General features: G+C 42.7%; 1 protein-coding gene across 10 annotated transcripts in view; it reads right to left on the bottom strand.

Moving 5' to 3' along the window:
- The window catches only part of slit2 (slit homolog 2 (Drosophila)), a 605,319-nt gene that overhangs the window by 6,933 nt on the left and 574,379 nt on the right, over positions 1 to 24,007 (bottom strand). For all 10 annotated transcript variants that reach the window (XM_085967585.1, XM_085967587.1, XM_085967589.1 and 7 more), the window contains 6 exons: positions 22,769 to 22,862; positions 20,051 to 20,188; positions 17,430 to 17,670; positions 15,413 to 15,543; positions 4,602 to 4,756; positions 3,259 to 3,547 (listed from right to left, as the gene is read on the bottom strand). In XM_085967585.1, the coding sequence (XP_085823711.1) occupies positions 3,259 to 3,547; positions 4,602 to 4,756; positions 15,413 to 15,543; positions 17,430 to 17,670; positions 20,051 to 20,188; positions 22,769 to 22,862 (1,048 nt within the window). The remainder of the gene's footprint in view (positions 1 to 3,258; positions 3,548 to 4,601; positions 4,757 to 15,412; positions 15,544 to 17,429; positions 17,671 to 20,050; positions 20,189 to 22,768; positions 22,863 to 24,007) is intronic.

Raw genomic sequence — 24,007 nt, 5'->3', positions numbered from 1 at the left:
TTATCAACTGAAAAATGCTGTCATCATTAACAGTCTTATGTGCAACTAATGAACGTTTATGTAGTAGCACCCACACAGATCTTCCCAGACAAAAGCAACCACTTCACTCAAACTAGTTCAGCTTCATTCTGGGTCAAAGATTGCAAAATCCAAAAATCACAATAATACTATTTACATGGTTGCTATAATGTTCCAACTAAAATGATTGAGTTGAAATTTAGTAGTTTTTTTCAAGCTAACCTGTTTATTACATACAGATGACCATATAAGAATGAAAATACTTTCTTCATAAGATTTTTTGATATATTCCAAGATCGGGTGTATACATAAAGCCTTGTTAAATTTGCAATGATTTCTGAGGAACAAGTGAACATTATACATGTAGTAAGGTAGCTTTACTACACCTGGTTACAATTCAAGACTAAAATATAGTCTATTTTCTACCAGTATTAATAGCACATATGCGAGTGGAACAAAATTGAGCAATGACAATTCCAGCGGACTACTTCCTGTTTGAAGCGATTCAAGTTCCTCCCATTAGATTGTACTAATCATGTAAATCATTTGTTTGGATTACTTGATTATGTTTCCAATTTGCCTCAAAGGAACAATGAGCATCTGCTATACTTGATGATCAGGCTGCAGTGAAACACTAGAGAAATGCTTTTGTTAATCTCAGCGAATCACCTTAATAATAAACTTTGTGACAAGCTATGGTTTATTACTCATTTCCTGATCATTTGTAATTCATTCAGTGACATAGTTCCATTCTGGGAATATGATTGGCTTTAAAGGCATTCACTATATGTTCAAATATTGGATTTCAGTTTTATAGGGAACTCCACAGTAGCAATAATGAACTATAATGATGAATAATTAGTGGTATTTAGCCTTGCTTTCTAGTCTGTTCAAAATCTGCTACAATCATTTTACAATGATGCACTCCTTCTTGATCATTATTACCTAGTTAATCCAGTGTATAATTATATGTAATTTCTACTTTTAAAGTAACATGCAGAAAACATGGACCTTTCTGCTAGTGTATAGAAATAGGAAACATAAAGTATATGATTTGTTTCTTATAGGTATCCCAAGAATCATATGAAAGTGCTACAAAGGTCTCCACTTAGACTAAAGACACAATAGTGAATTCCTATTTCGAGGGGTCCAAGTTCAAATCCCAGTCTCAAATGGTATTTAAATTCAGCCAGCATCAGTCTCAAGTTCAGACACTAGATGAAGCATTTGGCATCAGAATTCTCCATCTGGAGAGTGGGAAGGTCACAGATTGGCAGGGATTCCATCCTGTGGCCATCTTGCTGGTAGATCATGCAGTGAGACTCCGCTTGCAGAGGTCTGAGCCCCAGGCTGTGCAAGCTGAAGGACAGGAGCAGTGTGGGAGGTGGAAGATTATGAAGCAATTGGACAGTTTAATAAACAAAGTTTAAAACAAGAGCAGAAGTCACAAAATGTCCCAGGAAATCATGATGTGACAGAAGATGGTGGATATAATTAAAAAAGCAGTCAGAAAGTGATGAGCAGGAAGTACACAGGTGCTTGCTATTTTAAGCTCAATACATTCCACTCCCAAAATTATAACAAAAATATTTTTACACTATTTTTGACACAAGTTACAGGAAACTCTCGATTTACCGGCACCCAAAGAACCGGAAATCTCGGCTAACCGGCAAAATTCAGGAGTAGGTTCAGTTAAGTTTTTCTTCATATTAGTGGCCATTTCTTGATTCTTGGCTGTGTAATCGGGGGTTTCTGCACTTGTTGCTGAGCAACAGGGACGCTTGGTCTGTGGCCAGGTTCCTGCAGCTGTTGCTAAGCAACAGGGAAGCCTGGATTTGTTGCTGTGTACGGAGCTCTCGTACCTTTTAACTATAACTCTCTGTAATCCAGACTTTTTGATAAACTGGCACCACGCCGGTCCCCTCGGTGCTGGATAAAAAAGAGTTTCCTGTATGTTACACATTACCTGTAAGTCTGAATTCCCATCAATTAGCATTTGGAAGTTTTTGGTTTGTGCGAAATTAACAAGTTTTAAAGGTTAGGCTAATAATGATGCATGGACAAGGTATAAAAAAAAACTGTAGGTTTCATTTTCTCTATTTACTAGCAATTAACAAGAACACATAAATTCCTGTCTGTGTTATTTTAACTAGTTGTTAACTTGTTTAAAATAAAGGGAATACAAACATCTGTAAAATACCGCTTACAGGAATTTATGTGAATATATTAGCAACTGTATTGGAAATAGCGCACAAAGGAAGTTAAGAACAACAATTTGCATTTCTTTAACATAGTAAAACATCCCAAGGAGCTTCACAGGAGCGTAATCAGACTTAAATTGACATTGAGCCAAAGAAGAAGACATTAGAACAGGTGACCAAAGGCTCGGTCAAATAGGAGCATCTAAAAGGACGAGAGAGAGAGAGAGAGGCTGAGAGGCTTATGGAGGGAATTCCGGAGCTTAGAGCCTAGACGGCCACCAATGGTGGGATGAAGCAAGTGGGTGATCCACAAGAGGCCTGAATTGGAGGAGTGCAGTGTTCTCGGAGGGTTGTAAGGCTGGAGGAGGTTACATAGATAGGGAGGGGAGAGGCCATGGACAGATTTGAACACAAGGATCAGAATTTTAAAATGGAGACATTGGTAGACCGGGAGCCAATGTAGTTCAGCGAGCACAGCCCACCAGTGTCCCCTGAGGTCAAATTACTTATGAAATTTGGTTAAGATTCAGTGAAGCATTTCAGTGCTAAAGTCATTAATGGGTGCATAAACAGACACAGTACAATCTCCAGTGCATTCAATATCAAAAGGAATCAAGGGGAAGGTGAGAAAGTCCCGAATCTAGGTCAGTGAAAACCTAAAGAAGTTTTCCAGTCATTAAGATGACAAGTTAGCATTCACAGGCTGATATTTCTATGGACAAGGATTTAAAAGAGAAGATAAATGTATGAAGAAGCGCACCCCCATCATCTTGGTAACTGTTTTAGAAACATTCACACAGGCGCAATAAAAGCCGCTGCTCTGAGGTTGAAAGCATACTGGTAGGGCAGTGTAAAGGGAATTTTACTTTGCATCGGTTCTGTCCTTTATGTGGCCTGGGAACACTTGATGTTGCCATGAGGGTCCAAAAATGGAAAAATATTTTCTTCCCAAGTACTGACATCCCTTATTTTGATGAGTGCAAAAAATGAGCATTTAGCCAATAAAAAGAAATAAACAGCAAGCTACACAATCACTTACTTATTGCCCTGACATGGGTCGTTGGTTTGCTGGTCACAAAGTGTCCCGGTCCAACCTCCCTCACACTCACAGGTGAAGCTGGACTGGCCAATGGCGTGACAGGTGCCATGCTGGCACATCTTCTTCTGGCAGGGTTCACAGCCTGGCAAAATGCCAATCTGCATTGGAACTTTCTTGAAGTCCTGCAGTTCATTGTTGATATACAAGTTGCGAATGCAGCCATGGAAACTAGTGCCATTCTGGCCTGGTCCTTGGCGCAAAGCTGCGACATTGGTCTTGGTGGGCATACCTAAAAAGGAGCAAATATACGGTGAATGATCTGTAGCAGCAAGTGTACTTTTGAGTTATAAAAACAGAAAATGCTGGAGATACTCAGCAGGTCAGGCAGCATCTGTGAAGAGAGAAACAGAGTTAATGTTTCAGGTCGATGACCTTTCGTCAGAACTGGCAAAACTTTCTGACGAAAGGTCATTGACCTGAAACGTTAACTCTGTTTCTCTCTTCACAGATGCTGCCTGGCTTGCTGAGTATCTCCAGCATTTTCTGTTTTTATTTTGGATTTCCAGCATCTGCAGTATTTTCTTTTTGTACTTTTGCGTTATTATTGAAATCACATAGCAATACTTAAGCATATTCCAACTGATATGTCAAAATAACTTCCACGGTTCATTTCCTTCAATTATTAAATAATTACTAAAATCATCCTTTTCCCACTCTTTTTAAGCCTACACTTCCCATGTATTTTCTATCTAGTATTAGATCCCCATCAGCAACAATCTATATATCTAACTCTCTAGTCGAGACTACATGTGAGCAGTACCCATTATGATAAAAACATTACAAATTGAAGAATCACAGGCAGAAACCTAAATCCCACCTCTCCAAGGCACTGTGCGTAAGCATTCTAGAGTAGTTTATCTATAAAGGAGACAGGTGTAATCACTAAATCAGTGCCCTAGGTAATGCAGCACTATTTTTGTGCAATTGTTTTGGTAAATTTTGCCTCACATGCAAATCTGTTAATCCACCAGCATTTGCCTTTAGCAAAATTATCAAGAAAATTACACAAAAGGTGCTGCATGCAAAGGGCTCTGCTTTATTAATTAAAACATCTCTGTAATCACCAATTTATAACATTTTAATTTATGCTTTCTTCTAAACATATTTTTGAGTTTAACAAAATGGGAGGAAATGCCCTAATATCTGACAGTAAGTTGCCCGTTGCATATCTTGCAGGTTTTGCTCCTTGGCTGGAACCATGAAGGATTACACAAAGCAAAGTTATCGAAAAAGAATTTCCACAACTGTGTAAATTTAAGTAATATACTGGAGCCCCTCCATACCTCCAACATAGAGAGGGGAGTCTACGTTGAGTGTGGATTGTCTGGCTAAGTTGTTGATGCTTTTTGGGTTTCCTCCATCTATCACCAGACTCAACATCTGATCAGCTGCTACCAGCTCGAGACTGTGAAAGTTACCATCATTGATTGTTTCCACACTGCAGAAAGAACAAGAGAAATAAGTTACCTGGATAATGGATATTTTATATTACACTAAAAATCAGAGATTTACTTGAATAGCTACCTCGAAAATAATAAAAGTTTGTAGTTAATCACACGTTGAAGATAAATTTTCTTAACAAGGAGCTCCTGGAGGTTCCGCTCAATTGTGCTGGTTTTTTCGGCGCAATTTGCTCGAATATTGGTGTAACCGGCGCAAAAGATCGCAGAATTTTAAGCGCAAATTGCGTTCAGCACAAATTGAGTTCCCGTGATGTTTTGCGCTAGTTTAAAAAAAATCGCACTGGAAGCAGGCCCCGCCCACAAAACTGGCCACGCCCCACGGGGGAATTCATCACCATTAGGAGTTTCCGCTAATTGTGCTCATTTTCAGGCCTTCGAGGAGGCTCTAAAAATTAAGCTGGACCTTTTAGAGCAAGGACGCTAACAGGTACATTTTGAAAGATTTTTGAGTGAATTTTTAATATTTACTAAGGAACTGACTAATGTTAGCCAATCTAACTAGAAAATAGTTTGTAGATTTTTTTAAAGTCATTTTAAATAATTTAAAATTCAGTTAGTCACAGTGATTCACACTGATTTAAAACGCTTATTTTTTGTGATAAAGTTTGATTAATATAGCTGAAAATGGGTTTATCAAGTTACCACTCATAACTATATCAAGGAATAATTTTTAAAGCAAATTTTTTTTTAGAATTACGTTTTAAAACACTGCTCGATTGCGCCAGTTCATGGCAGATTCTGCATTCGGCAATATGCAAATTAGTTTGAGCGGAAACTCTGGGGATTGGGGGGGAGCGGGGGGGAAGACTTTGCAAAACAGGTGCAAATTTGGGTACAATTTACGCCGGAATCGTCGATTGCGCCCAATGTGGTAACTCTACTCCAAGATGTCTGTTTTATTCTACAAAGGATGTGATAAATTCAGAAGAATTAATGACTTGACCCATTAACAAAAGCATCCATTAGTATTAGTCCTTGCCACCACCAACACCGCCATGGACTCCAGCTCCGAGGACAGCACTGGACAGAATGCTCAATTCTTGCTGTAAAGTTACCCCCATGGAACCAGAATGTTCTCTGGCATGAAAGGCAAGGAGTTGGGCTGCAATTTGCTTGGCCTGTGTACTAACACAGACAAAAGGCAACACATTTAAAATTAAATAATTCCAAACAATGCAGAAAAAATAAACATAAACAAAGTAAACTAAAGTAGCAAAAAGACTCAAGAGAGACTGAAGAAAAGCCAGGGAGAATAAAGTATCAGGCCAAAAGATTTAAAAAACTCAACACAGGGGAAAAAGAAAAGAAAGGTATGAAACAAAAAGTAAGAAACAAGATAAGATGAGAACAAAAAAAATTAATAATTTTTACAACAAATTCAACTTTCATAAAGAGTACTATATTTTTAAAGCTATTTTTTCCCTTTGAGATCAACTAGTGCAGATTCACCAGAATGGCACGTAGCTTAAAGCAGGGGTGAGCAATGATTTGGGCTGGGGGCCATTTAACAAGTTTTGGTAAGCTGTTGAGGGCCGCACACCAATGTTCTCCCTAAGGTGTGTGGCCGCACGGTCGCGCACCAATCGCAAGGTCTCGCGCAGGCCGTTCACCAGCTCCTGCCGCTGGAAGAGATACTGCACAGCAAATTTAAAGGGGCCACGTACATTGGTGAAAGCAAAGTGTTAAATTGGTAAATTTGAAACAGGCCAACTCATAGTGTTGAGCATCACTCCCACTTCTACCCTCCCAATAATTTATAAACATAAATTCAGACAGTAGTCAAATACTGGGCCATATTTTCCGATCGGAGGCTTCCCGCGTGCGGAAGCCTCCGATCTGGAAAAAGTCTACGTACTTACCTGAGGGCTCCCGAGGTGCATATAGTTCCAATGCTGGGCCTCTCCAACTCCAAGTGCGTAGGGCCCCCGTATCCCAGGGGCGCATGTGGTTCACAAGCGTCCCTGGGATCACGTGGGCCATGGGGAGCCAATCAAAGAAGGGAATCTCCCTTCATACATTTGACAGATAGACCTGTCAAATATATGAATGGAGATCACCCCAAAAACACTTTAAAACATTAAATAAATTTTAAAAAAACATCACATTTTAAAAACTAGTTGAAATTACAATAAATTAAATATTTTTTTAAAAATTAAAGATTTTTATGGGGCTAAAAATAAACTTACCTTTTTTAAAGTATTTTTAAATGATAAATGACTGGAAAAAAACATTTTAAAAACTTTTTTCAACTCTTATCCTGGTAAAAGCAGGCCTTACACCTGCTTTTACCAGGCGCAATAATTCTAAGGGTTTTCTGTGGGCCTAGGTTCTCCAGAAAGCGGAACTATCCGCCCGCAGAGGCCCTTCTCCAGGGCAGGCGTCCGATCTGTCAAGAGCATTCGCTGTACATGCCTGAAACCGGCATTTCTGATGTCCCAACAGGTGGGTACACAGTGCGTACCCACCCGTAGGGATTGGAATATCCGGGCCACTATCTTAACTACACAAAATGTAGTGTAAAATAGTAAAATCTTCCGTTACTAAATGAATGAAATGATTGATCGATCCATCAATTATATGTTGTACTGAAAGTCTACGTGGCTGTTTGGCTCCTCCATGGAAGAGAGCCAAACACACTGATGCAGCGAACGGCAGATTCGATTTGCCTGCCTCTGTTTGTGGTTATGGCTCCCCTGCTACCTCGGAGATAATGACCCGCCTCCTGACATTATGTGGGATGGCGTCAGGCTAGGGGTTCAGGTGCGGTGGATGTTCGGCCTCGAAGCCAGGCCTTGGTGGGCCGGATTGAATCCATTGGCAGGCCGGATACAGCCCGTGGGCCGTATTTTGACCACCACTAGCTTAAAGGGTTAACTTATGAGAACCGGTTACATAAACTTGGCTTGTGTTCCCTTGTGTTTAGATGGTTGATGGGTGATCTAATCAAGGTGTTTAAATTGATAAAGGGATTTGATAGTATAGCTACAGAAAAGCGATTTCCTCTGGTGGGGAAATCCAGAACAAGGGGGCACCATCTTAAAGTTAGAGCTAGGCCATTTAGGAGTGAAATCAGGAAACACTTTTTTACACAAAGGGTAGTGGGAATCTGGAACTCACTCCCCATAAGGCTGTGAATGTTGGGTCAATTGAAATTTTCAAGACTGCGAGATTGATAGATTTTTGTTAGGTAAGGGTATCAAGGGATAGGAGTAAATGCAGCTGAGGTACAGATCAGCCATCATCTAATAGAATGGTGCTACAGGCTGGAGGGACTCCTGTTCCTATGAACCTATATTCCTATAAAATAAATGCTTTCCAGGAGTGCTGTGCAGAGTGCACTCAGGCTGTAGTAACGAACATCACATTTTCATTGTGGGTAGTGAAGGAACTCATTTTTTTGTGAGCAAACTCATTTATTAAACAAGTGCTTAAACAGCAAAGAATGGGTTTCATGTCAAACTTGTTCTGCTGCCATATTCTGAGGAAGATAAGATGTTGAGTATACAAATGACCAGTTGTCTGATGCATGGAAAAGAATAGCAGCTCTTTCAGAGATGACAAGCAAACATGTCTAGATTGCCTTTGCTAGCAGCTGATCAGAGGAAGTGTAAAAAGGATTAAAATAGTGTGTTTAATTATCTTGCAGTGCCTCAGGGAGATGGATGTTTTCTATCTCTCTCGGACTTAATGGAAGACCGTTAGTCACAGCAACAATTCACATATGACTGACAGGCGCTGTGCACAATGCTAACCATTCTTCTCTTAGGCAGTCCCTCGGAACTGAGGATGATTTGCTTCCACATTAAAAATGAGCTCGCAGGTGACTGATGAGTCCAATGCGGGACCTACAGTCTCTGTCACAGGTGCGGCAGACGGTGGTTGAAGGGGCGGGTGGGTGGGGTGCTTGGGTTGACGTGCGCTCCTTGTGCTTGGCTTCCGCTTGCTCCCGGCGAAGAGACTCGAGGTGTTCGGCGCCTTCCCGGGTGCTTCTCATCCACTTTGTGCGGTCTTGGGCCAGGAATTCCCAGGTGTCGGTGGGGATGTTGCACTTTTTCAAGGAGGCTTTGAGGGTGTCCTTGAAGCGTTTCCTCTGCCCACCTGGGGCTCTCTTGCCGTGCCGGAGCTCCGAGTAGAGCGCTTGTTTTGGGAATCTCGTATCAGGCATGCGGGCAATGTGACCCGTCCATCGGAGCTGATTGAGCGTGGTCAGCGCTTCGATGCTGGAGATGTTGGCCTGAGCAAGAACACTGACGTTGGTGCGCCTATCCTGCCAATGGATTTGCAGGATCTTGCGGAGGCAGCGTTGGTGGTACCTCTCCAGTGCTTTGAGGTGCCTGCTGTACATGGTCCATGTCTCTGAGGCATACAGCAGGGCGGGTATCACTGCTGCTCTGTAGACCATGAGCTTAGTGCCGGGTTTGAGGTCCTGGTCTTCCTCAGGCGACCGAAGGTTGCACTGGCACACTGAAGGCGGTGTTGGACTTCGTCGTCGACGTCTGCCCTCGTTGACAGTAGGCTCCCGAGGTATGGAAAGTGTTCCACATTGTCCAAGGCCTTGTCGTGGATTTTGATAATCGGGGGGGCAGCACTGTGTGGCGGGGGCAGGTTGGTAGAGGACCTTTGTCTTACGGATGTTTAGTGTAAGGCCCATGCTCTCGTATGCTTCGGTGAAGGTGTTTACGATGGTTTGGAATTCGGCCTTTGAGTGAGCGCAGACGCAAGCACCGTCTGCATATTGTAATTTGACGACAGAGGATGGGACGACCTTGGATCTGGACTGGAGGCGACGGAGGTTGAACAGTTTCCCGTTTGTTCTGTAAATTAGCTCCACTCCAGTGGGGAGCTTACTGAGGGTGAGATGGAGCATTGCAGCAAGGAAGATTGAGAAGAGCGTTGGTGCGATGACACAGCCTTGCTTGACCCCGGTTCGTACGTGAATTGGGTCTGTGGTGGAACCGTTGGTCAGGATCACAGCTTGCATGTCGTCGTGAAGCAGGAGGAGGATAGTGACAAACTTTTGAGGGCAGCCGAATTTGAGGAGGACACTTCATAATCCCTCACAGTTGACGGTGTCGAAGGCCTTTGTGAGATCAAAGAAGGCCATGTACAGTGGCTGGTGCTGTTCCTGCATTTCTCTTGTAATTGATGTGCAGTGAAGATCATGTCCACTGTGGCCCTTAGTGGGCGGAATCTGCATTGTGACTCTGGGAGGAGCTCTTCGGCCACTGGGAGAAAGCGATTGAGGAGGATTCTTGCGATGACTTTCCCTGTGGCAGATAGCAGGGAAACTCCTCTGTAATTACCACAATCGGACTTGTCACCTTTCTTGAAGATGGTCACAATTACGGCGTCTCTGAGATCCCCTGGCATGCTCTCCTCCTTCCAGATAAGAGAAGTGAGTTCATGAATTCACGCCAGTAGTGCTTCTCCATCATGCTTTAATGCCTCGGCGGTGATTCCATCTGCTCCTGAGGCCTTGTTGTTCTTCAGTTGTCGGATGGCCTTTTCAACCTCATGCTGGGCTGGGGTTGTGCTGAGATGGTGGCGGGTAGCATGCTGTGGGTAGCATGCTAAGGTTGATAGTGAGGTATTGGGTTAGCATGCATGCTAACCCAGTACCTCACTATCAACCTTATTCTGATTTCACTGATTAGAGGCACAGCTTTGTGATGTGCCATATCTATTAGCATGAGGACAGCTTCGTTTGCGAGATTAAAGTCTTATCGGATCATTTAATCTGTCATCATTTTTAAAGCAGAATTTTGCAGGGCTGACAAAAAAGGACCGTTTTGTAGGTCTTGGAAGAATATTCAAGTTTGATCAACGTTAAAATAAACCAGAAACTGCTGGAAATGCTCAGCAGGTCAGGGAACATCTGTGGAGGATACAAGCACACGTTAACGTTTCTGGTGTGGACCCTTCATCAGAATCGGACTTTTACGTTAACGTGTCTATTCTGTCCACAGATGCTGCCCGATCCGCTGAGTGTTTCTAGCAATTTGTTTTTCTTTCAAATTTCCAGCACCTGCAGTATCTTGCTTTTTATTCTGAACAAACCAGATCCATCATGCATGTGTAAGTACTTAGCCATAATTACCCATGCGAGCATTATACCATACTACTGCCATGTGATAGCCATATTAAAAACCCACCATAATGTCCTAATCGACTGAAGACGTAGTAATGAACAATAAATGTAAAGAATTGCAGGCTTGTCAAGGTATTCTAATTGAGTTGAGTTAATTATTTGCAGTATCTTTGTGTTATGCAAGCCTATATATTGCCAGAAGGCCCTGTCACTATGAGTGATGAATTGTCTAATTAATGCCTTATGGCACAACATTTCTCTTTTCCCTCTTTTGTGACTCTGCAATTAATTCTGACATTACCAATCTTGTTTGGTTGGATGAGTTTGGATGAATCACTTGGAAGCATATTGCTTGAAGGCTGTTCCTTTAGAAAGAACACTGCTGCAGATTAATTTCACATTGAATTATCAAAATTAGTTTTTGTTCTTAAAACAATTAAAATATTTAAATTAACTTTTTTTCCATTTTCTAAATTTGAGAGTGACGCACTATTTTCTTCCCATTCCCCTGGTCTTATTAATGTTTTGCACTAATCTGAGGTGAACTGGCTGTAATCAAGAGTATGAGCATGAGCTGGAATTGATTCTGTGGTTGAACGTCAAGTGAGCATAGTGTCAGGTTCGACTGTAGTGCCACCCACCCCCTCCAATAGTCGAATAGCCTGATAAGCACGTGGATGAAGAATGACTACTAGGAAAGGATACTGGAGTGTTACTGCCAATCGTGGAAACAGATCCTACCATGAGCCACCTTTCAGGAGAGGAAGGGAGAGGAGAAAACAAGGAAAAACAATCGGAAACGATTTTCTTTCATCAAACCTCAGGGCTCTTTTCAGTAACTGTTTTCCTTGGAGCCACTGGTGCCTGCTTAAGGTATAGAATTACCACCAGAGAACTGTGGGACATGGAAAATTGTCAACTGAGTGATGTGCTTCCCAAAGCCACAAATTGGACCAACTATATCTCAAACCACAGCTGTGGAACAAGTATCCATAAACACTGACAACAGTTGAAATACTTTAACCAAACATCAGAAGTGATTTCCTGTGAACCAGACTTTTGGCTCCAAAAACAAACAAGCATGGCAAGAACCACACATGCACACTTATAGCTTAAAGATATCAGATTTGACTATCTTTCACCATGCTAAAAGTTGTCCATTTGTACAAATGAATACAATAATTCTGAATACAGCACAATAAATAGCATTTTTTTTAAATCACCAAAAGCTGCATCAATGAATTTGTGTTTTCAGAAAATTACAAATGACTTGCAGCTGGAACTTGTCAGTGATTGGCAGCCTGAATGGAGTAGTAAAAGTGGAGTGGTAAATGTAGACCAATTATCTGCTTCATCCACAAGTGTAAAAGTCTGCTTGTAGGATTCAAGCAATTACGAGCTCCTAGGGTTCTGATTAGCTCTCAGGCCATGAAGTATCCCTTTGGTAACATCCTATACTGGTCTGGCAGGGAGATCGAACTCAACTGACTCCAGGTCGATAAGAAAACTTTTATTAAAACATTAAATGAAATTCTTTTGAGCCTATGCAGTTATTTTCTTCTATAAAATTGGGGAGTACTTTGAACACAAAATTCCTTCCCAAATACTTTCTTTCCCCCTTTAAGCCAATACCCTTTAAAGTTTTGCAATATGCTCTTTGTGTGATACTCTTAATTCATCACTTCAAATTGATTCACCGGTGACAGACCTGTAACCACCAATACGTTATCCAAAGATCACATGGCTCAAAATGCTCTCCCCAGACACAACTCACATTGTGTCAAGGATAAAATGTGTAATTGAATTTTCACCATTCAAGCAGGTAAAGATTTTACACACTCTTCAATACTAAAATGTGATTTACAATCCTGTCAGGAACAACTTTCCTTTGATTTCTTTTTCCTATTATTTCTTTTGATTTTTTGAGATGAAGAACTATCATTTAAATAGCATCTTATCACAGCTTTAACATATCTCAAAATGCTGCACATCCAATTAATTACTGTTACATAGGTAGAACTGTTTAAACAGTGAATACTGAAGACACTGGCACAGGGTCATAGTTTAGAGGAGGTATGAAGGAACAGAGCTAACATACACAGAGATGAAACTCCCTGAGCTAATAATGATACCAATCCACATTAATGCAGCGGTTGAATTCAGCAAATCTCCTGGTGTCAGCAGGGGGGACAACACTTGTATTGGGCCATTGGGCACATTTGGGTGCATCTGTGTTATCCACTTGCACTATGCGGTTTTAAAATCCTCAGCCTGAGGGAGTGGGGGTTTGCTCAGCCATCTCTACTTTAGTCACTTGTGTAAAGGAACTGATCCAGATTTATAAAAAAAAATCTGTGCTTCCTTTGGGGCCCAGGTTACTCCTGTTGCCTGGCTCCCCCTCGGTGAGGTCACTTTGTCCCATCAAGGGGCTAGTATGCCACATCTCGCTCAGCATGGAATCATAGAATGGTTACAGCATTGAAGGCGGCCATTCGGCCCATCGAGCCCATGCCGGCTCTCTGCAAGAGCACTTCAGCTAGTCCCAGTCCCCCACTCTTTCCCCGTAGCCCTGCAATTTCCTTCAGGTACTTATCCAACTCACTTTTGAAAGCCGTGATTGAGTCTGCCTCCACCACCCTCTCAGGCATTGCATTTGAGATCCTAACCACTCACTGAGTAAAAAAGTTTTTCCTTATGTCGCCTTTGGTTCTTCTGCCAATTACCTTAAATCTGTGTCCTCTGGTTCTCGACCCTTCTGCCAATAGGAACAGTTTCTCTATCTACTCTGTCCAGATCCCTCATGATTTTGAACACCTCTATCAAATCTCCTCTCAACCTTCCCTGCTATAACGAGAACAACCCCAGCTTCTCCAGTCTATCCACGTAACTGAAGTCCTTTATCCCTGGAATCATTCTCGTAAATCTTTTCTGCAACCTCTCTAAGGCCTTCACATCCTTCCTAAAGTGTGGTGCCCAGAATTGGACACAATACTCCAGTTGAGGCTGAACCAGCTCATCATAATTTCCACGCTTTTGTACTGAGCAGGCTCGAGGGGCCAAGTGGCCTATTCCTGCTCCTATTTCTCATGTACTCTCTACCTCTATTCATGAAGCCCAGGATCCCGTATGCTTTTTTAACCACTTTCTCAACCCGCCCTGCCACCTTCAACGATTTATGCACATATACCCCAGGTCTCTCTGTCCATGCACCCCCTTTAGGATTGTACCCTTTAGTTTATATTTCCTCTCTTCATTCTTTCTACCAAAATGTATCACGTCACACTTTTCTGCGTTAAATTTCATCTGCCACGTGTCCGCCCATTCCACCAGCCTGTCTAAGTCTATCACTATCCTCCTCACTGTTCACTATACTTCCAAGTTTTGTGTCATCTGCAAATTTTGAAATTCTGCCCTGTACACCCACATCCAAATCATTAATGTATATCAAGAAAAGCAGTGGTCCTAGTACAGGCCCCTGGGGAACACCACCGTATACCTTCCTCCAGTCCGAAAAACAACCATTCACCACTACTCTCTGTTTCCTATCACTTAGCCAATCCATGCTGCCACTGTCCCTTTTATTTCATGGGCTTCAACTTTGCTGGCAAGCCTATTATGTGGCACTTTGTCGAACACCTTTTGGAAATCCATGTACACCACATCAACCGCATTGCCCTCATCAACCCTCTCTGTTAGCATAATGATCTCCAGTCCAATACTGGGTCCTAACGGAGCTCGGGAACCAGGATTTCCCTTTCTGGGAAGTCTTCACCTGCAGAACTGCTCTCTGACATCATTGGCCTTTAAGAGATGGGCGGAGCTTCCACCCCTTACAAGGTCAACAAGGAAATCAGGGAATTAGCGGGTGCTAGGCGTGACTGGGTTCTGTTTTCCGGTGGATTACGCTGCACCCCTGCTGGAGTTTTTAATGGGAACCCAGCTGAACTTGAGAAAATAGATATTGCAAATGTTTTAAAATCAAACTGAACTGAGGACTGGGTGTTGCTGTAGATGAAACACTGTTCTTTTCATCTCTGGGACTTGGGTTCAAATTCGGCCCAGACTGATGTGAAATTTCTGTCTACTCTCTATGAAAGAGTTTCATTTGAAAGGCACTTGTTTGAACAGTCTCAATCTAGTTCTCAGTGGGCACAAACACACAGCATAAAAGAGCCCTAATCTGCAATATTTCTCTCAGTGGCCATAAAGCAGCTGGTGCAGGAAACGTTACAGTGGTTCAGTGGGATTGAGGTTGAAATATATTGTAGGGGTGGAGCAGAGAGAAGTTTACTCTGCAGCTGGTCATGCTACTTAACTTGGAATGACTTTATTGAGATATTTGGTGCTTTATATAGGAAGTATTCCCTAGCATTAACATCTCTCACCTTTATGAAGATGAATTTTACAAAAACAATAAAAATAAATCTATTAAGCATGTCTCCTTTACTCATCACACGTTCAATCCTCATTTTCCAATCTGTAGCTATTATTTGCATATGGGGCCTCACTTTCCCAATGGAGACAGGGTGCAGATGTTACTCACCTGTAAATGGCTGATGCTGGATAGATGCCTGTGTCATAGCTGACACGTACACGCCCACGAAAAAGCTCCACAGCTATGTGATCACGGTCCCCTTTGTACAACAAAATCCCATTGTCTTCATCTGTAGCAACCTGAAGAATGACAAGTGCAGAGGTCAGCTAATCGGGTCTTCATGGAGAAGGCATCTCTTAGAAACAAAAGTGTAAGAGATGAAGATCTCTACATATGAACAAATCTCAACCAGGTTAAAGGGCATTGTTGACAGTATTTAGTAAATCTTTCAATGCTTGTTTGCCAAATATTAAAGTTATAGGGGGAGAAATTGGGTGAGTAGCGCCACCTGTTAGCGCCTAAAGAGGCAGTCAGTGGCTGTAGCGCCACTGGCTGCGTCTGCGGCGATATTCAGTAGGGGCGCTAATGGTGGCGTTAGGCATTTGAGCTGCGCCGCCACCGATGACGTCATCGGTGTGCGCAGCGCCCCAATCGTGCCCCGTTCGCGATATTTGGTAGCGAATGCTGCAGTTGCGCCGCTCGCTACCCGCGCCCGGTTCATGGGGCCTTACTGTGCCGGTAGCGGCGCAAGTTAAGGTGGAGGTGCGGGGCGGCCGCTTTTTCGGCGGCCGCCTGCCAGCACCTCCGTCCCCGGCCTCCTAACCCCACCCCCCCCGCGGCATTGCCGGCTGTTTCCCGAGAGCCCGGCACTTCTCCTTGGTGCCGGGCTCATTTGCCGGCACTCGCGATCGGGGCTCGCGCTGTTGCAGGCACCTCCCCCTTAACAGTGGGAGGAAGGCCTGCAGTACCGCAGCGTGCCGTGCCGCAGCATGTGGCGCTGCGGCACGTTGCACTGCGATAATCAGTTTCAGCGCCCTAAGAGGGACGCGGAGCGCCTTGAGCCTCGCCCCGTGTCCCTCGAGCGGCACTGAAACTGAATTTCTGGCGATCAGTATCACTCCGATCGCTGCGCTAAATCCTGCGCTCCGCCGACTTTTGCCCCACTTTGGCGCCCCAACCCAATTTCTAGGCCAGAGTTTCTACTGAAGTGCAAATGTCATTATGGTCCTTGAGAATGACAAGTATACCTCTTGGGTGAGAAGGTAACTTTTGTTTCTATGAGATAGATTTCTTTTCACTTTGTTCCAGATAACCCTGCAAGCCAATGCCTTAATGGGTAGTGTCTGGACAAGCAACAGAAAACTTACCAATACTCTGTGCTAATAGGCTACGGGTTTAAATGGCAACAGTACCCCATTGCACACTTGGGATCTCTGAGCTGTTGCCAACTCGTATCGAAGTTCTGTGGACTTAGGTACATAGGAACATCGGAATAGGACTAGGCCATTCATCCCCACGAGCCTGTTCTGCCATTCAGTGAGATCACGACTGATCTGTATCTTAACTCCATCCAGCTGCCTTGGCTCCATATTCTTTTATAACCTTGGCTAGCAAAAATCTACCATGGTATGTGGTGTCTGTTTCTACAAGGTGAGAGAATGCATTCTAATTGAGGCAATCAAAAATGCAGGCTTGATGCACCAGCTGGTATTCTCCTGCCTGTCATTTTCGTATGTTCGTATGCTACTGATGTGGATTTCTCAGTAGCTGAGTTTGGAGACTCTTAAGCAGTGATTTCTGTGGACGCCAAATAGCAAGTTAACCATTGATAAATATTGGGAATGATAGCATCGCGATGAAAACGACATTCAACTCTTCTCATTGACAATGGAAAATACAGATGTTCTATAGGTGCAAAACATTCATTTTAAATTGATGCTATCCAGTTCGGTTCAGTTGAGATCAGAGATCCTGATTATCTCTTCTTGGTACAGATAGAGGCTTTACTCATTCCAAATCTGAAATCAAGTCATGTTTTAAAAAACAGATTGATTGAATAAAAATGACTGAAGGCCTGAATGTATGTTAACTGGATTTCTCAAGAAAGTTACTTTTTGGTGACTGAATTAACATATACAGACATAAAGCTCAAATATACTAATTCTAATTGAGATTTTTTTCTTACCTGGAGGGAGATATTGGGTTGAAGCTGAATGTTTGGTGAAGGAATCTGTAGGTAGGAATCTCTCTTCACGAAGTTCACACTAACCAATTTTTCGCATTTGTCACCCTCGTAACCTGCCAGGCACTGGCAGACAGGCTCATTTCCAATCTCTATGCACTGGGCTCCATTCTGGCATTCAAAATGATCACAGGGGCTGGTGCGAGGTAAAACCATTGGTGGGGTCAACTCGCAAAACAGACCACTGAAAAAGACAGTTAATAAGGAAACCTGACTTAGTGCTTCTGGAAAATGATGCATTAATAAACTCTGCACAAACACGCTGCCTGTCTGACACACTGCCTGTCCGACGCACTGCCTGTCCGACGCACTGCCTGTCCAACACACTGCCTGTCCAACAGTCTGCCTGCCCGACACACTGCCTGTCCGACACACTGCCTGTCCAACAGTCTGCCTGTCCGACACACTGCCTGACCGACACACTGCCTGTCCGACACACTGCCTGTCCGACACACTGCCTGTCCGACACACTGCCTGTCCAACAGTCTGAGACTGTACCTTTACCTATGAACAGGGACTTCACATTTAGAAAACAGGGAAGTCTAGAGGTTTCTGTAACAAGCAAAATGAGCTAGAATTGAAAAAATGCAATAGATTGGGACTAAATCAGCAGATATGATTTAATCTATAAAAAACAGAGATTAGAGAAATCAAATCAGTTGATACAGGTTGTAGATAACTGTACACACTTTAGATGGTGGCTGTTCACAAAGAATACTCATGTTAATAATAGGTATGGTAGAGTAGTGGTTATAGTACTGGAGCAGCAACCCAAAGTTTGTGTGTTGAAATAGCACTATACCAGGAAAAAAAAATTATAAAAACTGCTGGATTGTCATTATAAATCCCATGGAATGGCCGGAAGCTTAAGGATTCCACGATAGCCTATTGGTAATGGGGCCTTTGCCTGCTCCAAACATGGCCATCAGCAAAGGGAGGGGGCAGGGATGTTGCGATTTCCTGCACCCCAGACTCTCAGTATGACTTGGCGAATGGTTGGCAAAAGTACACCTGGTTCCTAGGATGCATTGGTACTGTTCATCAGCTGATGGGATATTGTTCTTTAGCACTTTATACCCAGTAGCTTTAAATAATTTTGAATGACTGAGGAGACAAATTTCATAAGCTTTACCGAGGTAAAACTTATATTGTATTTTTTATATAAGACAGAGAGATTGTGTGCATGTGTGCACGAGAGAGAAAAGACAGTGTTCTAATTGCACACTTGCTGTCCCTTTTTCTTTTTGTTGAATAAACTTTTTAAAAGGTGTATTAAACTAAGGGAGAGAGAATATGTGCATCTTTTTTTGTTTAATGTTACTTCAACCTTCAAACAAAAGCAGTTGAATTTTGAACCCAACTGATTATCTCCATCTAACATTTGGGAAGGTCAATGCTAATGGATTAAACCTGTGAGACAGAGATTCTAATTTTGAACATCCATGAGACAGAGGGGGAGTGAGAGACAGAGACAGAGAGAAGAACAGCCGGGCATTTTGCCTCTCATTCTAATGTTATTTCCTTTTGAAAGCAAAGTCTCAGAGCGAAAGTGATGGAAGACACAGTGGTTGAGTGGGTAGTTCCAAGGGGAAGAAGTGGGTAGTGATGGGTGTAAGGAGGTGTTATGAAAGAGAATGGGCAATGGAAAGGTAAAAGGGTCAGGGATGCGATCAGCGTGAAGAGGTGGCGAAAATGTGAATGATTGGAGAAGGGAATGGGAAAGGAGGCACTGAGGGTCATTGGTGGCCCCTTTTCCTGCCACAGCACACCATAACTACCACCTAAAAGAAAAGAAGGAAAAAAACAGACAGAAGCAAAAAGAATAGGCAACGGAAGAGAAGCAACTGAGAAGAGAAAGAGAAAGGAGAAGCTGAAGAGAGGGACAGAGAGCGGTGCCAGGAATTTCAACGGGGGGGGGGGGGGGGGCGGGGGCGGTGTGTCCTCTCAATTGGCTGCCGTAACTTCAGCGTTAGATCGGCGGAAACCAAGCTATGGGTCTATCTGGAGTTCACACCGATCTTCTGCCAAAGTTACAGCGGCCGAGTGGGAGAACACCCGAGGAAACTCCTCGCAAGAAGCAGCAATGCAAAGATGGTAGAGACAAGTTAAGAGAGTGACCATATTCTCCCATTTACCATGTACAAAACACAGGAAATCAACTAATATGTTATAGTTCTGCTGAACATTCTGATGTTAAATTAGAGCCCGGTGACTTATGTTCACTGTACCTTACATGGAGGATTGTTATAATACTGACCAGTATTAACAATTTGAAGATGGTGGCCATTTTCTGATTCCAGCTTTGACAAACTGACACAGACAGCAACCCTGTGGTAACCTTGATGTCACAAGTCACACAGTACTGTTCTCACTGTAACAGCTGATATAAGTAAGCGAGCCACTGACTTTACCTCCATTCTGCAAATACATGCAAAGGCTGAGATTGCTTGCTGTCATAAATGAAACCAGTTTATGACAGCAATTCACAGATTAGTGTGTGCCTCAGAGTGCCATGTGTTGGCAGAATCCTTTATATCCTCAGTGTCTCCCCCACCCAGGCCTACCTGTAGCCTTCTGGGCAGATGCAGGTATAACCATTCACTGCATCGATACACTGTGCACTGTTTTTACACTTGTTCTCCTGGCAGTCATCGTAGTCAATATCACAATGCTCACCAATGTATCCAGGTGTGCACTCACATCTGTAAAACAGAAAGTAATTGCTGAAAGTCTGATAAAATACCCATCAGTGAATCACTTTAAAATCATGTTTTCTTTGCAAAAGATGTGTCCCTGTTCTATTCATCTTGTGTGGTGTCAGAGAGATTTTGGTTACTTTCCAAGTGCCTCCAGATCATAGGAAATGTGGCTTACAGCACTCGATGCTGTCAAAGCCGTTTGTTAAGATTCACAATGGAAAGAATGGCTACATCAAGCTCCAGTGAGAAAAACGGCCAATCTTCCAAAGCTATCAATTTGAGGGAAAATATTATTTATCTTTTAAAAAAGGATCGAGGTTTTGTTGGACTCTTATGTTTCAGACACTGACATCTCATTAAAAGGTAATATACACTATGGTCATTTAATATCATCATAAATCTATAATTCCTTGCTGAAATTTAAGTTTCCCTTCATTGGAAGGCTAGCAGTGTCTGCTGTGAATACAGGCTGTCCCAGACAGCTGTGGGAACATACATAATGCTGCTGGCAATGTGCACAGTGTGTACAGTGACACAACAGGGCTACATGTGTAGGCGTGCAAGAGCTATTATGTACCTGCAGGCAGAAAGGAAGCGCAATAGCAGCACCTGCTTAGCACTGGATGGTGACCAAAATTGCAACATGCAACTGCTGTTTTTTATAATCACAAGCATTGTGGAGATGATATGTAACTTATTTAATCAGAGCACACTTCTTAGCCACAGCAAAAGTAGGCACAGACACTGGGGTTTTTTGGAGACAGATCCATCCCTTATTAAAAATGCAAACAAAGCTTCAGAAAACTCTTACTTTATGCACAGGGTTCCTTTTGTATTTTTTGATACACATTTAATTTCAATCCAATATTCTCCCATCTCTCTTGAACATGCTGAATGATATATTCCACAGGCACCAGCTGCCCACATATGTAAACCGATACAGTGTCAGCAGGCTAATTCATTTACAGAGGGCGTCATAGCTGAACCCCAATCTGTCCTTACCCAACGTTCATGGATGTGCATTTTCCAGTAGGGATCACTACATAGTAATCAGCCCTGGTTTATTTTTCTCTTCCATCCCCAGGGATGATAAAGTCAACTAAACAACTTATGACTGCTGCTTCTGCAGAGATCAGCTAACTGCACAGATCCAGGATCAAACTGCAGGACATTCCTGGTCTTTATGGCGCAGTTCCACACTATGTTGTGCAATTACCAACTAAGCTACCCATACAGCTCCACTTTTACTGCTGTTTTTTTATTATTATAGTACCTACATGCGTGCCCCTCACAAAAGTAAAGGTACATTGTTTTCTTTCAAGCAGTGCATGTTGGATGCATAATATGCATGGGCAGAGATTTCCTGGGCACATAGCAATAACTTACAATGATGGGTTTAAAAAGAAAGTTGTTTTGTTTGTGCATCTCATGTATATCATCACGCTTCATAATATTTTAATAAATATGATCAAAGCCATAAAAAGTGCAGAAGAGACTCATTTCTGGAGGAAAAAATTCAAAAGCAGAGAATTTATGTGAAACTTATATAGAACCTTGGTTAGACCACACTTAGAGCACTGTGCACAGTTCTGTCTCCAGGTCTCCATATTACGAATAGGACATAGAAGCACTGGAGAAAGTGCAGAAAGATTTACAAAGATGATACCAGAACTAAAAGGGCACAATTATCAGGAAAGAGTGAACAAGCTGGGGCTATTTTCTCTAGAAAAGAGAAGACTGAGAGGTGACCTGAAAGAGGTCTTTAAAATTATGAAGGGCTTCGATAGGGTAGACATAGGGAGGATGTTTCCACTTGTGGGGGAGTTCGAAACTCGGGCCATAAATATAAGATAGTCACTAATAAATTCAACACGGAATTCAAGAGAAACGTCTTTACTCAGAGAGTGGTGAGAATGTGCAACTCGCTAAGATGGATAAGTACATGAGGGAGAAAGGAAAAGAAGGATACATTGATGGGGTTAGATGATGTAAGGTGGGAGGAGACGCATGTGGAGCATAAACATCAGCATAGACCTTTTGGGCCGAATTGCCTGTTGCTGTTCTGTAAAATTCTATGCAAATTATAAAAGGCAACAAAATACAGTAAGGTTCCATGAATTAGTCGCAAATATTTGAAATGAGCAGGAACTCGAGGAGGGTGAAATTGGTAGGTGTTGCGTCCATTTTCCGAGCATAAAACGGAGCATGAGACAGCCTGCGCCCAATTTACATGTGCATCCAAGCCACAGCTAAATGAATCCGGGCGATGTTTCAGCCATCTCCAATGGCTGTTTAAAACAGGTATTAGGCCCTGACAAGTGTAAAAAGGGGCATAATGCCTGCTTTAGGACCCTGTGCCAAAACTGGAGTTGGGTCTGCTCGGCTCAGGATTCTTCAGCGGCCCCTGCGGCCACCAACAAAAATGGGCTATGACCAATTTCCACCCCAAGGTATCTCTCTCTTGTAGTCAAGTACGTGCTCATAAATTTCTGGATCCTTCACTTATGCTAGAGTTAACAAAAGAATTACATGGTCACCAAAAAATTATAGATTAGTCATCCAGCAAATGATCTTGCCACATACTTGAATCCCTTGACGGTCATGATACATTTGGAGTCGTGCTGGCAGGCGTTCAGCTCCGGGGCACAGAAGTCCAGTTTCTCTTCACATAGCTCACCTATGACAGAATGAGAAAAGGCTACAGGTTTATCCCCTGTTGCTGCAATGAGATTTGAACGAAATGATAAAGTAATGGAAGAGATATCTAAATTATTGTTTGGAAACTATGAGCTCTAAATCTTAAGCAGAAAAAGGCTGAGACATTCTCCATCTTTCTTAAAAGCTGCTGATGGAGTTAACATGATGAATGGTTTCATTATACAGAGCAACATAGTGAATGTTTCTCTTTGCTGATCTTCCCCAGGTGATTCCTGAAAGGATTGTGTTACTCAATCGTGTGAAAAACGATGGATTGCACCAAAACCAGAAAATACCTGTACTCCCAATTGATAGGACGGAGGCACAAAACAGACTTGGGCTAGTAAACATGTTTATTTTCTGCTGTATACCAATTTCTTTGCTTCGTTAAATCTGAATGGCTGATAAAAGCAATATTCAACAAAAGGAAGCGATACAAGTTGCTGTTTTCATTTTACTGTTTACACCATCATGTTGATTTTCACTGTAAATGGATGAATTTAGCATGAAGCTACTGATTCAGTTAGAATAACACACCCAGAGTCATCCAGCTCTCCTCATACTCTTTGCCATTCTCTACATACAGACTATGCGCTTATGGCACTGAATTGACTTTCTGTCAAACTCTTCTAAACTCATCTAATAGCATCTAATAGCATCTTAGTCAACATCACATGTTAAACCCAGATTCTGTTCACTCAAGTCATGTCCAGATGATCTATGAAGGTCACACATACAGGAATGTTAAGAGTGATTATTTCATTCATGCCATTCTTAAAATGTCCTAGAGGGACCTTCACTCTGCCTCTGATCATGTTAAATTTAACCGAGGACTATTTGAAACAGATACTGGATTTAGATGGTGGTAAAAAATAGAGGGGGAAAAATCTGGTTGCTTTGCGCCTCCCGTTATTGCCCCGAGACGGCGCTAACGGGGCGCAAAGAAACTAGTGCGCGGGTGCAGCGCTGCTAACGCCTCCTGCGGAATTCAGCGGGAAGTTAGCAGTGGCGGTAGCCGGTAGCGCCCCATGGTGCTGTGCCTCCGGTGATGACATTATCGCTGTGTGCAGCGCCCCGCTCGCAAACTTAGCTCGCGCCCCCTGACTTACCGTCGGACGCTATGTC

The sequence above is a fragment of the Somniosus microcephalus genome, chromosome 2 (genome assembly GCF_052327205.1).
Source record: "Somniosus microcephalus isolate GS21.2 chromosome 2, FLI_Smic_1.0, whole genome shotgun sequence".
NCBI lineage: Eukaryota > Metazoa > Chordata > Chondrichthyes > Squaliformes > Somniosidae > Somniosus > Somniosus microcephalus.
Note: the sequence above shows the minus strand (reverse complement) of the source record. Positions and strands in the feature narration are given on the sequence as shown.